Below are 15,118 nucleotides of genomic sequence, written 5' to 3'. Positions count from 1 at the left end.
AACATTAATCTCTAATTAAATAGCGGCTTTTATTTCCGTAAAGTGTGAATGGTAATATATTCAATGGTCTTTTCCGCGCAGTATAAATCATCACTTTCAGTGTCCCGTTAGTAGCAGCACGACAATTGAGATGGCCAAGGATACGATCTTTCGTGTTTCCTACATTCTCGCCGTCGTGTTTCTGTCGATCAACAGCATAGCATGCAGCTCCCAGGATGATGACAGGAAGGTAAAGCATTGGAGTAACCTCTTGGTGTTATGACAAAAGCATAACATCAATTACGTTTTCAATAGTCATTTTATGTTCATCATTGTTTTAGAGGGCATAACTGAGTTTTCGTCCATCTTGGCAGGTCTATATCGTGTACATGGGTTCTCTTCCGACTGAAACATCGGAAATCTATTCCCCAACTTCTCATCACCTCAGTTTGTTGCAGGACGTAGTCGGAGATGAGAGGTAAATATCATTATTTGCCATGGAACCATTTTCCCCGGCCAGGGTCATTTTTTCGAGGGATCGAGTTTTCATCAGCTTTGAAAAACCTCTTTCTTTGCCTCACAGGTCCGCTTCGGTCTCAATCGTCAGAAGTTACAAGAGGAGTTTTAATGGTTTTGCTGCTAAGCTCACCAAACAAGAGGCAGAGAAGCTTGCCAGTAAGTATTCCTATACGATATTATTTCATGTAATTTCACGATAATATTAGATTTACTTCTATACGAATCCTGTGACATGGATTTCAGAAAAGGACGGAGTACTCTCGGTGTTTCCTAGCCAAACTTATCATGTCCAGACCACGAAATCATGGGACTACATCGGACTTCCAAACACAGTAAAACGGAATCCCACTGTGGAGGGCAACACCATTATCGGAGTACTTGACTCCGGCGTTTATCCTAATTCGGAATCATTCAGTGACAAAGGCTTCGGCCCTCCTCCTTCAAAATGGAAGGGCTCCTGCAATGGTGGCACCAACTTCGCCTGCAACAAGTAATTATACCCTGGAATTTCATACCGCAAGAGGACATTTTTGTTCCTCCTGTTTGGATACAAATAACACTAGATATACATGTCTGTACTGATTTCTGAATTTCCTACCCAGCAAGCTCATTGGAGCACGATACTATGTATCTACGGAGGATACCGCGGTCGATGCTTCAGGCCATGGGACCCATACCGCCTCGACAGCTGCTGGCAATGCAGTGGAAGGGGCCAGCTTCTTTGGGTTAGCTAATGGAACAGCCCGAGGAGCCGTCCCATCCTCTAGGATCGCCATCTACAGGGTATGTGATTCACAGGATATTTGTGCAGGAGCGGGAATTTTAGCGGCCTTTGATGATGCGATCGCAGATGGTGTGGACATCATCACACTCTCTCTGGGAGGACGGCGTCCGACGTCTTTCGACGTAGACAGCATCGCGATAGGATCCTTCCATGCAATGTCAAATGGTATACTGGTGACTCAATCTGCAGGAAATAGTGGGCCTAACCTGCAAACAGTGGCTAGCGTCGCCCCTTGGGTCCTCACTGTGGCAGCTAACACGATTGACCGGAAGTTCATCAGCAAGCTTGAACTCAACGACAGAACGGTTCTAACTGTACGCAATCCCAACTCTTCAGTCCATTTCCTTTTTCAAAAAGCTAATATTTTAAAATTCTTTTCTAGTATGTCTTAACTGTACAGTCATCCCTTGGAAAGGGAAATCAAACTTTTTGCTCAGACCCTTTCTGCTCGACGGCATATGATGATAGTAGTTCAACTGAGGGCGACAACCAACCCCAAGATATGTTTTTCATTTCTGCCTCCAACTGATTGAAATTCTCCCAACAGGGAATTGCAGTGAATTCATTTCCATCCAGTCCGAGTAATTCTGCTCTCGTGTTTGGGGACCAGGTTGCTAAATCTTGCAATGAAGGGTCAGCTAGGTAGGAGTGGCTCTGTTCCAGATGTACTCTTAAAAGATTGTCCATAACCTTTGCTCCAGAGAGACATATTTCTGAAACGAAAATTTTTTAGTAAAGAGAAGTTATTCTCCTTTTCGGCACTGTTATTGCAGGTTATGCTTCGCACGCTGTTTAGATATGCAGAAAGTTTCCGGGAAAATCTTGATTTGCCAAAATGGAGATCGCTCTGTGGCTACCGCGGCTGCAGTTTTTAATGCTAGTGGAGTCATCCTGATGCAAGATTTTCCCGATACTGCTTTTGTTTTCCCACTTCCCGCTGTGGCTCTAGATAACACTGCGTTTGAAAAACTCATGTCTTACTACAACTCCACGAGGTGACTGATTTCTCGAACATTCTTACAACCTTTAAAGCATTTTCTTTCTCATATACTGACTGAATAATCTCCGGCTGGCATTGTGCAGAAATCCTCAAGGACGGATACTGAAGGGCGAAACTGTTCCCGATTCTGCTGCTCCTGTGACTGCTTCCTTCTCTTCACGTGGACCAAATGCAGTTACTCCTGATATAATGAAGGTATGCATAATTTTGCGAGCGATTATGAGTTTCATAACTGGGTTGCCACTTTTGCGGCTCTCAGACTTTATTTTATGCTTCGAGTATGTCTTGCAGCCTGATGTAAGTGCCCCTGGTGTAGATATTTTGGCTGCATATCCTCCAGATGTGCCACCGACGAAAGAAGGTGGGGATGATAGGCGTGTGAAGTTTAATGTTATTTCCGGCACCTCAATGTCGTGTCCCCATGTTGCTGGTGCAGCGGCATACGTGAAAACATTTCATCCCGACTGGTCTCCCTCTGCCATTAAGTCAGCTCTAATGACAACAGGTACTCTCCTGCTCTCTTCTCAGTAGCGATCAATAGAGTCTTGAAAGGAGAAATGTCTGACACCCCATTCTCGCCTGTGTAGCTTCCAAGATACGCGATATTACTACAGAAGGAGATCCTTCGGGATTTGAATTTTCTTATGGTTCAGGACAAATAAATCCCATTAAAGCTGCAGATCCAGGCCTAGTTTATGAAATCACAAAGGATGACTACGTAAACTTGCTCTGTAGCTTGGGCATCAATATAAGAAGAATAGATGGCAACAGTACGTGCCCTAAGGGAGCCAAGAACATCACAGAGGCAGAGCTCAATTACCCCTCTCTAATTTTTAAAGCTCCTGTCTCGAAGCCCTTCAAGTTGGTCCTCAGCAGGACCGTTACAAATGTCGGTCCTCCAAACTCGACCTATAAGGCCAAAGCGGTTAGTGCCTCCAATGTCAACATCACTGTGGTTCCTGAGATCCTTTCGTTTAAATCCATACATGAGAAGAAGTCTTTCACTGTCGAGATTTCAGGCAGTGGGTTGAAATCTGGGACACTGTTGTCTGAGGAGGTCCTTTGGTCTGACGGCATACACAGTGTTAGGAGTCCGATTATTGTGCTTCCTAATTAATTTCTTTGTATTTGGCAATCTCAGTGAATTCCATTTAAAGCTGGAAGGCAAATGTACTAAAGGTGGTCTCCTTAGTTACTTTGGCATAATAATGAGAGGAAGAAGAAGCTGTAACATTGCGAAACTGTTCATATTCTTAGTTCTTCAATTCTTTTTTTTTTGTCTTTTTCAATTTTGGATGAAATAAAAAATGATTAATGTGTCATTTATATTGCATTCAAAAGGATCCAACTCAGCAAAGTTGATGGAAAAGTTAACGGAATGACAAAAATAAAAAAGTTTATGAAAATGTTAACGGAAGGATAAAAATAAAAAAGCAACGTAATGGAAAGGACAAAAATAAAAGAATGATGGACATAGAAAAACGAGCAAACAAATATGATTAAATGGATAGTTTTTCCTCTATGCTAAAATTATTAGTTTTTAAAATTTTGTATAACAAGAATAAAGTAAATTTCAATAAATTATAACAAATATGAATTTTTTTTTCATTATTTCATTATTGATGTAAATACTATATATGTAATAAGAGTAGAAAACTATATACAACTTCTCTCTAATATATTTTGGAACGTCTATTCTATAGCAAAAATTATACATATTCGGTGAATGCAAATTCAAGATTTTTATTATTACTGATCATTTTATAGATAATAAAATTTAAATTGATTAACTTTCTATAGATAATAAGCTAAATTATTTATATATATTTTATTATATATAATGCAATTAATGTAGCAAATTTACTTTATGTTATGTATTATATAAATGTACGTGCCCTTATAACAAAAACAAAAAAAATTGTGATTCGCTTAATTAGAAGAGACAAATCTGCAATACGCGAGTGTATCAAGTTGAGTATTATTAAGTCCATCTTAAGTATTTATCGAGTCGAATTTGAGTAACTCAACTAGTCTTTTTTTTTATTAACCCGAGGTGTCTGGACTTCACCCGACTAATCTCCTAGGCTCCGTGAACTCCCGGTGACGCATGGAGCGGTTAATCATTCCAAAGGTGCTTCGGTAAATCTAAGGGGTTTAAAATCCGAAATCAAATGGATCAATGTTATTAAATCGGATCGGCCGATTAGACTAGTTCGACATAGAACTGGCATCTTGTCCGGTCCAATTCTCTTAAAGATCGAAGTTGCACCTTTAGATCGATGAGCCCATTAAACTGGGCAATTTTTTGGCTAAACCCAACGAACCCATATGAATGGGTTGATTTTATAGATTTCCTTTTATTGAAAAATCAAATTGCATACATGAAAACTTGAATCAATGACCTTAACCCCCCTAAGAGCCACATGTCTAACCTCTTAATCATTTAGGCAACAACCATATTCTTTACCTCTTTAAGCATTATAAAAGAATAAACAACTTCAATAAAAGAACTTTCATTAATTATTTCAATCATTTAAATTATTGTATATATATTTAATATATCATAATCTTTTTTAATTTTATATGCATTATATATACTAGAGGTCCGATCTATCGAACCCTCGTTTGGGCTTATAAACCCGTGAATTCATACCTAAATTGGTCAGCATCCGGCCCGATTTTAATAACATTGAGGTGAATACTGAGTTCTTTTTTAATCATTAGAGCAAATAAGCTTGTCTTCACCCCTACGCCCTCGTGTCTAATCTATTCACGACCTTGATATTTGATAAATCATCAGTCAACTTGAGAGAAAATCGAATCTTGGTTGATATCCAGCGATCCAACCGACAAAACCCCCAAACAGTCCGACCCCTACAGCCATGGCTGACCGCCAAAAGCCTCCAGCCGGCGCCTCGTCGGAGCCCCACCCTTCTCCTCCTCCTCCTCCGTCCTCTAAGCTGCCTCTGGATATCCCTTCGAACGGCAAGTGCCAGTCGGGCAACGACTTCTCGGGCCACAAGTTCAGTTACCCGAACCCTCCGGAAACTGGGATTCCGGACCCGGTGACGCTCCGGGAGCAGTGGAAGTTCGCGATTCGTCAGTACAGTCGATGGTACTCTCAAGCCTGGGGCACCGCCATCCTCGCCGGTATCTCCTTCTTCGCCCTCGGTTGGATCATCAAGGGCGGAAATCCCCTGCCGTCGCTCCAGGACAATCCCCCTGCGCCCGCAGCTCAGTCCCCTCCGCCGCCCGAGAAAGAATGAACTCGAGGCAGCTCAGAGACACGATCCAGGTGGGGTCGCATTTCTTCTGTATCAAAGTCGTGCATCGGTTTTGTTTCTCGAAAAGGAGGGGCCTTTATGATTTTTGGACTGAATCTCGGTGCACTTTGTAGAGCTCGAATTGTCTTACAGTGACTTAATGCCGTAATTAGAATGTATAAATTGCTATCTGTAAATAGGAAACTGCAATTCTTGTGGTATCTAGTGCTTTTAAATTTGAGACTAAGAGACTTCGTTAACAATGCTGTCATTGCTGGGATTGGAGGTGTCCATGCTGTTGGCATGTTGTTTTATGGAAAAGTGCTAAAGGAAACTGGCTTATGCGTGATTGCTGTTTTCTGTAAGTTGATGGGATGTTTGGGAATTTTATAATAACATCTAACAGCTGAAACGTCAAAAGATTGATCATGAGATGATTGGCGATGCTGTTCTGCAGCTGCTGTAAAATGTCAAATGATTCATATGGATCATTGTCAACATTGTCTAGGTGTATATAGAGGCAGCAACATAATTTTATCTTTACACATGTATGAGTTTAGAGTAGAAAGAATTGTTTCACCAGGTCGGTTATGCTTTGCTAAAATATAGGGTGTGCTATCCCCCGTTTGCTGGTGAAGAGTCCTACTTTTGGGATAAATTCTCAAGAACGATGCTAAGAGGTGGGGCTTTTTAAGCTTTTTTATTTTTATTTTTATTTTTTCCTTTTTGGGTGGAACGGGCTTTTCGAGCTTTAATATGATAATAATAGATGATCACAACGAGGGCACATCTGGAAAGTCGGCCAAATAAAAATTGAGAGGTGAATATGCATGTGTTTGAGTTTCATCTGTGAAAATGCGTCTGGTTTAGTATTATTGTTTGCTCACTGATTTGGGTCTGGTAATTGACTGGCCTTGTTTAGCTTAGTTTGTGTACTTCCTCATTGAGGTCTGGGAATTGAGTGGCATAGTTATATATATAGAACCAATGGAGAACTGCTCGAGTCTGAACTGGCTTAAAGGGGTTTGCACCCCTCAGAAAATGACATGTGGACTCGGTTGAAGAAGATGGCCTTTATTGCTTGAATTGATCTGGGAATCTGTTAACAACTGGACGTTCTCCTTCTTCACACTGTTCTAATCAGTGGTTAGTGTTGCCTTGTCCATAGCATCGTTACCAGTCAGACCGACAAAAGATAATCAATCTCTTAGGAATTGTGGTTGGTGTCATTAAAAATCTTCTAGGAAGTGAATCCAACACCACGGCATGGACGGTGACATGGAGGGCTAGTTCATAGTTGCGTATCCACAAGTTAGCACATTAACCTTCGTAGGTTAATAAAAAGCATGCGTAGAATGTATTGTTCTTGCAATATATTTCTCTCTGCCATGAACTACTTCATGATAGCCGCTTCATTCTTTTCTCGCAGATAATGCTCAGCTGGATAGACTGATGAGTTTCTCTGCCTGAGAACGGCACTAGCTACCCAAACATGGTGCCAAGTAAGAGTTTCCTAGAGCACCTCTGAGAGTGTTCAGCAGAACAAGTTTTCAGTGGATTGCAATCGAAAAGCAGTTAGCTGGGCCATCATGGGAACATGACTGGTGGACTTGTTCTTAACATACGGCTCTTTGTCATGTTTTGATTTCCTTCAGCTCAATGCTCGTGTTTGTGAATTGGAGGTCCTTTTAGTTGAAATGTGGTTAAGGCTGCTGTCCATTACTGAGATAAACTGGTCTATATATTCCAACGGGTTGTAGGATGATTTCTTACCTTACAGCACCTTTTGTAGCATATTGTTGTCAAAAGTTATCGGCGTTAGGTAGTGATTCGGCATATGATGATGTCACATGTTGACAGTGATGAGATCAACTGTCTAGAGAGATAAGTAGGCAAAGCAGTTAAACAAACATCCTCTGTGGGGTGAAATTAGAATTCTAGTCCTCATCGAGGAAGCATGACATCTTCTCTCAGGACATTGGACCTGGCCAGGTCCAAGTGGGCCAAGGCAACCGTAAGAGTTTCATCATCCTTAGATCATCAAGATTCAACAACCTATATGTCATTAACCTTTTCCAAAAGGCTCGTGTCAAGTGCGATGGTCCAGCAAGTTAGCCAGTCGGGCAAAGCAAGGCTGAAAATGTATGATGAGCAGGTTAAGCCTAGCCATGCATCTATCTGCTTCTGTAACCATGGAGCGGCCACACAAGGTTGTCGGTATATGTTTCTGGGGCACCCATCAACCGCACTATTGGGTTGATGAAATGATTGATGATCTGTTTAGATCTGCGATGGTGCCATCATTAGTTATTAGCTCATTAAGCAAAAAATCTTCATCTTGTCTTTCTTATTGCTTTAGCTTTCATGATTGATCCTTCACCAACAGCAGCACCCAACCCCAACTGTTCCATGGCCATCTGCTTGCACTTGAAGTTAGAAAAAATGGGAAAGATAAAGGAAAACCTCAAAAAAATCCCCCAAAAATAATCATATAAAATTAGATCAGTTGTAACAAATGGTTGGTGAGTAGGCTTGCTATAGGCTGCTGTTCAGCCCCTTCTCATACTCCATCCCCAACAAAGTGATTAATATGTTGATCATATATATTTATAAATAATATATATGTGTGAGTGAGTATATATATTATGTTAAAAACAGAGTATATTGAAGATTAGAAGCAGAACCGTCTAAAAGGAAGAAGAAGAGCAAGACAGAAGGGAATAGAATGAGTACTGCAAGGTTCATCAAATGTGTGACAGTCGGAGACGGAGCGGTTGGAAAGACCTGCATGCTCATTTCCTATACGAGCAATACCTTTCCCACGGTATGAATGGCTCGGTGCGATTGACTGCTCTGATTTTCCTTTGTCTCTTTTGTTGTCTTTACTAGTTCTTCATTATTTCGTTTAAGGATTATGTTCCGACGGTGTTTGACAACTTCAGCGCTAACGTGGTGGTGGATGGAAGCACTGTGAATCTCGGGTTATGGGATACTGCAGGTATATTCTGAACCAGAGAATGAGAAAGATGCAAAATTGCATCGAAACTTCAGGATAGATTCACAGGATTGCTGTTCTTTGATCTGAATCTGTAGATCTATCGGATAAGTACATGGTCCTACATGTATTATTCGACATTCGTGTAGGCACTGAATAAGACGTCTATTGTAGAAGCTTGAACCCAGTTTCTGATACCACATGGAAAACTTTTGGAAGCTTTTCCGAGTGATAATAAGCTTGTTTCATGAAGCAAACTGGCGTAATATATTAACAATTTAACAGATGCATCTGGCAATTGTGGTTAAGAAAGAACGACTTAGTTGCAAATAAGTAGACAAGTATAACTTAATTTATAATATTGATGAACCTGAATATGGTTGTTGGCGGACAGTAACTAACGACATTGAAGCTTTGAGTTTAGTCGGAACCATAGACATTAATGTGATTGTCATGTTTTCGAATTTTGCAGGACAAGAAGACTACAACAGGTTGAGGCCCCTGAGTTACCGGGGAGCTGACGTGTTCCTGTTGGCCTTTTCTCTTATCAGCAAAGCGAGCTACGAGAACATCTCTAAAAAGGTTCGACTTTTTCAGCGGTTAGTGATGTCGTTACGGTACGCTATGAAAAAGATATGAATATCTAGCTCGTCGCTTAATATTTGATGGCTTGAGAGTATGATTTGACTTCAAAATTTAGGGTACAGATAATGTTTCTCGATTTTAGTCTGCCCATAAACAGAGGAATAGATCAATGTAATTACTCGAGTCGCTCAACAAGCTTGTCGAAAGAGAGCATCTTGATAACTTCTGGAGAATCATTACTGATTGCTTGATGAAACTACTATCTTTGCAGTGGATTCCTGAGCTGAGACACTATGCTCCTAACGTTCCAATCGTGCTCGTAGGAACAAAACTCGGTAAAAAGTTCTTGTTCATAATGGTATACTTATTTTAATGGGTAAACTACATTACCTTCCACTGCTAAATGACACTCTACCCAATTTTCGATAGAAGAATGACACTCCACTTCATTCTTGTCATGAAATTGACTCTCCACCCCATTGGCTATATTGAATTAATGTAAAAAAATTCTTTTCGTCCCCATTCTTTAATCTTTTTTTCAATTTTATCCTATTTCATTCTTTTGCTCAATATTCTCTTCAATATGTCCTGTTCTTTGATTATCCTATTTGATTTTTCATTAAATCTGTTGGCATGAAAATTATTCCCAAATGAAAAATAAATTTAAAATTAAAGAAAATTTAAAATATGAAAACAACTTCAGATATTTTAATGAGGTCTATGATAACTATTAAGCCCTTTAATTATTTGGGGTATAGTTTTGGGAGGCCACTCCATTAACATCGATATCCAAAAGTATGGTCTCTAAAATATTAAACCCTTCCGGGGTTATTATTGCCAAAGTATTGCATACAACTTTCATGAGGTGATGGGAGCTTCTTGGAACCACAAGTTTTCTATATAATTTGCCAATATGGAATTTTTTTCAGAATAATAATATAATATTTAAAATTAATAAATAAAAAAATGAACGACAACAAGGAGCAAAGGAGGGGATGGATAGATGGCAATGATCACTTAGAAGGGGAGTGCGAAGGGGTACAGTATTCACCGGTTGAATACCCTCCCATCTAGACCATTAAGGGTCTCTATGAATAGTTTTATCGTCGACTTTGGACACTCTTTACATCTATTGTAGCTTTCTTTATTACAAAAATATTCCACTCACAAAAATATTGCATGGTTATAGGCATCTCTCCAGATCCATATATCAAAAGTAGCAGTTTAAGATATCATAGAAAGTATCAATTATTGTTGGTGTTGCTTTTTAAAATTTTCGAAAATGATATTATTGTTAAAAAATATTGTAAAAATCGATGGATCAAATTGTAATTTAAACAATAAATTAAGGTGGAAAAACCATGTAATATCAAGAATAAGGTCAAACAACAAAAATTAGGATGAAATTGAAAAGTATTCAAAAGTTGAGACCAGAAACAAGTTTCTTATTGAGTCAAGATGGTCATTAGGGTGGAGTGTCAACTTTTTTCAAGAATAGCGTTGAGTGTCATCGAGTAAAATCTTAAGCAATGAGAGTGTATTTTACCCCATTTTAATTAATTCACAGTAACTCAATTTCATAAGTTAGTCGTCAAATTCTCAGATCTGAGGGAAGATAAGCAGTTTCTGGTAGATCATCCTGGAATAAACCCGATAACAACTTCTCAGGCAAGTGCCTCTTTTTAGAGAATCTAGATCCTTATTTAGTTTCCTTCATCTTGTTTAATTCTGAAGGAGAATCTATTCTGCAGGGTGAGGAGCTGAAGAAGATGATTGGTGCTGTCACTTACATAGAATGCAGCTCTAAGACTCAACAGGTCCCTATCCCGGCTTACTTCTTAGATTGACATCTTTAACTATATAGTGCTAATTTAACATTTCTGAACACGCACACGGTATTTCCATGAAAATGTTTCTGAAATGTGATCGATTCAATGAGCAGAAAATTTCTTGTTTCTGTTCAACAGAACGTGAAGGCAGTGTTTGACGCAGCAATAAAGGTTGCTCTGAGGCCCCCCAAACCGAAGAAGAGGAAACCCAAGAAAAGGACCTGCACATTCCTATGATAAAGTTTTACAACAGGCTTTCTTTGCTCCAGGTTTTGATCAGATCATATTCATATCGGACAGCTGATAATAGATTTTGTATGTATCGCGGGTCGAATCAACGGAGGTGTAGCTAAACCAAAATACAATTGGTAGTTAAATTTTCCATTTTATGTTTCCCATCGTGCCAAAGGGAGTTTAAGTTAGTGCCTCCTTAGAGATATAATGCTGTACCTTTTTGTCATTCTGTTGAAAGTATCGAGGGAAATTTACAATTATTGAATTTCAGAATCAGTCGATGAGGAAAGCGATGGATTTGCATGGGATGTAATCTTTAAATGTCATGTAATTAGTTTTATATTCCTCTCGTTACTCTTTGGTAGGGTCAGTATTTCATAGAGTGTCATGTTTAAATCGGTCATATGTCCGAACGTATTAGGATCAAGAACTTTTGGGCTTGAGCAAGACCCAATCGTCGATCATGTCGTATGCTTGGATCATCGCCATAGCCCATTTCTAGCCAAGTTGATACAACACATACGAAATTAAAAATCGTAACTTACTTACGTATTTTTTTTATCGAATTTTGTCATATGGTTGTACAATCGCCACATTCATTATTTAGACAGAATTTTGGTTCGATGATTTGATCTCATTTTCAATAAAAATCGGCCTAATGTGATTGAAATTAAATACCACCGTAATATTTGTGCAGCATCGAGTAAGAATCAATATCACTTCTTCATAAATATCAAATCTCTACAAATAGTACAATAATTTTATTTAGGCTATATTTCTGGTGGTCAACTTATTAGGATATGATCTAACTAACTTATAAAATATATATCTATATATATATATATATGTATTAACTTTAATTAACTATCAACTCACAACTACTCTCACAGTTTTTTCTCTCTCCCCTTTCCTACGCCATCATCTCAATCCTCCTCCTTTCACCCGATTTTTTATTCGTATTTTTTAATTAATTTAATTATTCCATTGAAAAGATATGTTTTCACGTATCAAATAACGGACTACTCACACTTTTAAACCATAAAAAATGTCCATATAGATATGTTTAAAATAGCTTTCTGTGAAAAAAAAAATTATATAAACACCGTCCATAGCGTGGGTTCGATTCTTTTTTTTTTTCTATAAATTGAGAAGAAGAGAAAACTTATTTATGTCATTACAATAAAATGCTAGTTGAATACCAGTGCATTGCACATGGAACCTACAAATAATCTCTTAATAATTTTTGTAGAGAAAAATTTTATAAATATTTACACGAATAACAACTCATTAAAGAAAATTGAGTTATGAGACATATGTGAAAAGAATAGAATTGAATTAAAATATATGAGCAAATATATTAATCAAAATAAAATAAAAAAATTCTCATATAAATGTGTGAAAAGATGAATTTAATGAAAATATGTGAGCAAATATATCAACCAAAAGAAAATAATAATCTCTAAAAAAAATCATAATAAAGAAAGTGAAGAGGAAACTTGATGAAGCCTTTTCGAAATGATCAAATTGACATAGATTGATGTTAGTAGTGGATGCGTATGCAACACAATATACATATAAAGTCCGCAAAAATATCAACATGTCTTTACAAAAGGAAATATAATGGTAAAGGTTCTGTATAAATGGTTTCTGTTTATGTAACTCCAATATATAATGTTGATAATGTTAACTTTGTAAGTGCAATATATGTCTTCGACTATATATACACGTCCCTATAATATATCAAACAACTATATATATATATATATATATATATGTAGTTGCTAAATAAAAATTCCAACATATATTGTTAACTTTGTATGTGCAACATATATCTTCGACTATATATATACACATTCCTATAATATATCAAACAACTCTATATATATATATATATATATATATATTATATATAGTTGTCAAATAAAAATTACAATACATATTTGATCGTATCAAAATATACATGTATTCCTATAATACAATATTGTATGTCATCTTTAGATTCTATTATATATTTCATATATATCAAATCAAATATATACAATGGAAGTATTTTGGCCAATTATGTATACTACGTTATTAATATATTTTGGTTGTCGTTTTTTTGTTCAATTTCTATAGTTAAAAAAAAATACTTTCATTGCTTTCCGCATAAGTAGTAACGAGATATTCCTTTCTCTTAATAAGAAAGGTGGTATCTTTAATATTTACATAATTAAAACGACGACGGGGTTTTGCGAGAGGGGCTGTAATTTGATGACGTGGCTATTCAAAGGATAATAGAACCTAATATGGTTGACAAACTAGGGCCTCGCCTTTCACAAAAAGAAAAATATCCCTTTGCTTGCATCCCTTTGCTCAAGTCATGCGGTAGGTATATACATCTATATATATATATAAACGACACAATACAAACGACAATATAAACAAACAATATTATATAAACATATATTTGATTGTGGTTATTATTATAAAAATATATTAGCCCATAATGCAAAGGGCAACTCTATAAATATTATAAACCTTCGTTAATATTGATTTCTAACTCTATATTTTACCGCAATATATATGAACAACAATTCGATTGCTATAATATAAAAAAATTCCTAAATAGTAGCTAATTTATATAATATATATTCTGTTGGGCTATATGTAAATTATATATATTTTATTGCATAATTAATGATATATATATATATATGGTGCACGCTCTTGCCTGGTAACTACAAGTTTTCATATTCGACACTCAGTGGGACTACCCGTGCCCCTTTATTAACTACTAGAATTTTAATTTCATTGTACGAGTCTCATTTATAACCGAAAAGAAATAGCCCCGACCATCAACTTATTATGCTTTTGAATTTTCTTCATTGAAATCTTAAAATTATAATACATAAGTAAGCCATAAAATTTTCTAAAATTTTTACCGCTACAATTTCAAGATTAAATCTCAATAATTGAATCAGAAAGAAGGATCATGCATTTAATTTTTTTCCCTTTTTTTTTCTTGGCGAAGATCTTACATTCATTTCAAACAATTGTACTGTAGAATTTTCTCAAGTGGCAAAAACACATATTTTCACATTAATGAATTATAAATTCAGCAACTCCCTCAGAACTAAAATTTCAAATTAAAAAGTCTTTTCAAATATTAATGTATATATAGATACTAGTCCAAAGTGATTTTTTGATGTCTGAACTTTTTTTTTCCAATTATAAAGGAAATCTATGAATCTTCTAAATTGAAAGGGAAATATAGCGTAACTACTTTATTGTTGAACAAATTACAAACAAAATAGGATCGTATGAATAAAGGTTTGATGTTAATTCCCCTTAACCAAGATCTTAGGTTTGAGTATTGTAAATGAATAAATTATTAATTGAGAGTTTTACATTTTAGTGGGCCGATTCAACCTGAACTGAATCAGTAGGGCGCTAGTTGGATTTCCGAAAATTAGGGTACACAGTGAAAAAGGAGCGAGACTGTCCATAAAACTTTGTTTGTGCAAGATTATCTAGCATAACTTCGATAACTGATTAACATACGGAAATAAATATAAACGGCGCATACATCTTTATACACCTTTATTTATTTATTATATTATTATGAAATCACGAAATCTTTAGTCATTTTATGGACTAAAACTAATATCTATTTATTTGACTATGCTGATCATAAAGTGCATAGCATCCCTATTTATTTGGTGCTCGGCCTTATACAAGCAACATAAATATTTAATAAATATATAAACGAATTATAATCTCATTAAACAAAATAGATATGGGAGAAAATATATAATGAGATTATAATTCGTTTATATGGGAACAAAGTTACTTTTTATATTGAGGAGCTATAAATATACATGTTCCTATATTACATCAAAAAACTATATATACTATATATAGCTGCCATATAAAAAGTAAAATACATAT

The 15,118-nt window shown here is 36.6% G+C and overlaps 3 protein-coding genes across 3 annotated transcripts; all 3 read left to right on the top strand.

The window, feature by feature from the left end:
- The first annotated feature begins 125 nt into the window (after positions 1–125).
- LOC116207375 (subtilisin-like protease SBT4.6) lies at positions 126–3,515 on the top strand. The gene is made up of 10 exons (XM_031540288.1): positions 126–229; positions 354–457; positions 563–654; positions 742–988; positions 1,101–1,596; positions 1,830–1,924; positions 2,056–2,277; positions 2,366–2,477; positions 2,574–2,787; positions 2,870–3,515. Exons 1-10 carry the CDS (start codon positions 131–133, stop codon positions 3,397–3,399), a joined length of 2,211 nt encoding a protein of 736 aa, XP_031396148.1. The 5' UTR covers positions 126–130; the 3' UTR covers positions 3,400–3,515.
- Positions 3,516–5,040: 1,525 nt separating this feature from the next.
- On the top strand, positions 5,041–7,317 carry LOC116208578. The gene is made up of 2 exons (XM_031542101.1): positions 5,041–5,577; positions 6,975–7,317. The coding sequence occupies exon 1, from the start codon at positions 5,165–5,167 to the stop codon at positions 5,546–5,548; it is 384 nt and encodes a 127-aa protein (XP_031397961.1). The 5' UTR covers positions 5,041–5,164; the 3' UTR covers positions 5,549–5,577; positions 6,975–7,317.
- Positions 7,318–7,491: 174 nt separating this feature from the next.
- Positions 7,492–11,534, top strand: LOC116208577 (rac-like GTP-binding protein RAC13). Its single transcript, XM_031542100.1, has 7 exons — positions 7,492–8,369; positions 8,456–8,543; positions 9,013–9,122; positions 9,397–9,460; positions 10,729–10,793; positions 10,877–10,942; positions 11,093–11,534. Exons 1-7 carry the CDS (start codon positions 8,271–8,273, stop codon positions 11,189–11,191), a joined length of 591 nt encoding a protein of 196 aa, XP_031397960.1. The 5' UTR covers positions 7,492–8,270; the 3' UTR covers positions 11,192–11,534.
- Positions 11,535–15,118: the final 3,584 nt, after the last annotated feature.

Source organism: Punica granatum, chromosome 5, assembly GCF_007655135.1.
Source record: "Punica granatum isolate Tunisia-2019 chromosome 5, ASM765513v2, whole genome shotgun sequence".
NCBI classification, from domain to species: domain Eukaryota; kingdom Viridiplantae; phylum Streptophyta; class Magnoliopsida; order Myrtales; family Lythraceae; genus Punica; species Punica granatum.
Note: the sequence above shows the minus strand (reverse complement) of the source record. Positions and strands in the feature narration are given on the sequence as shown.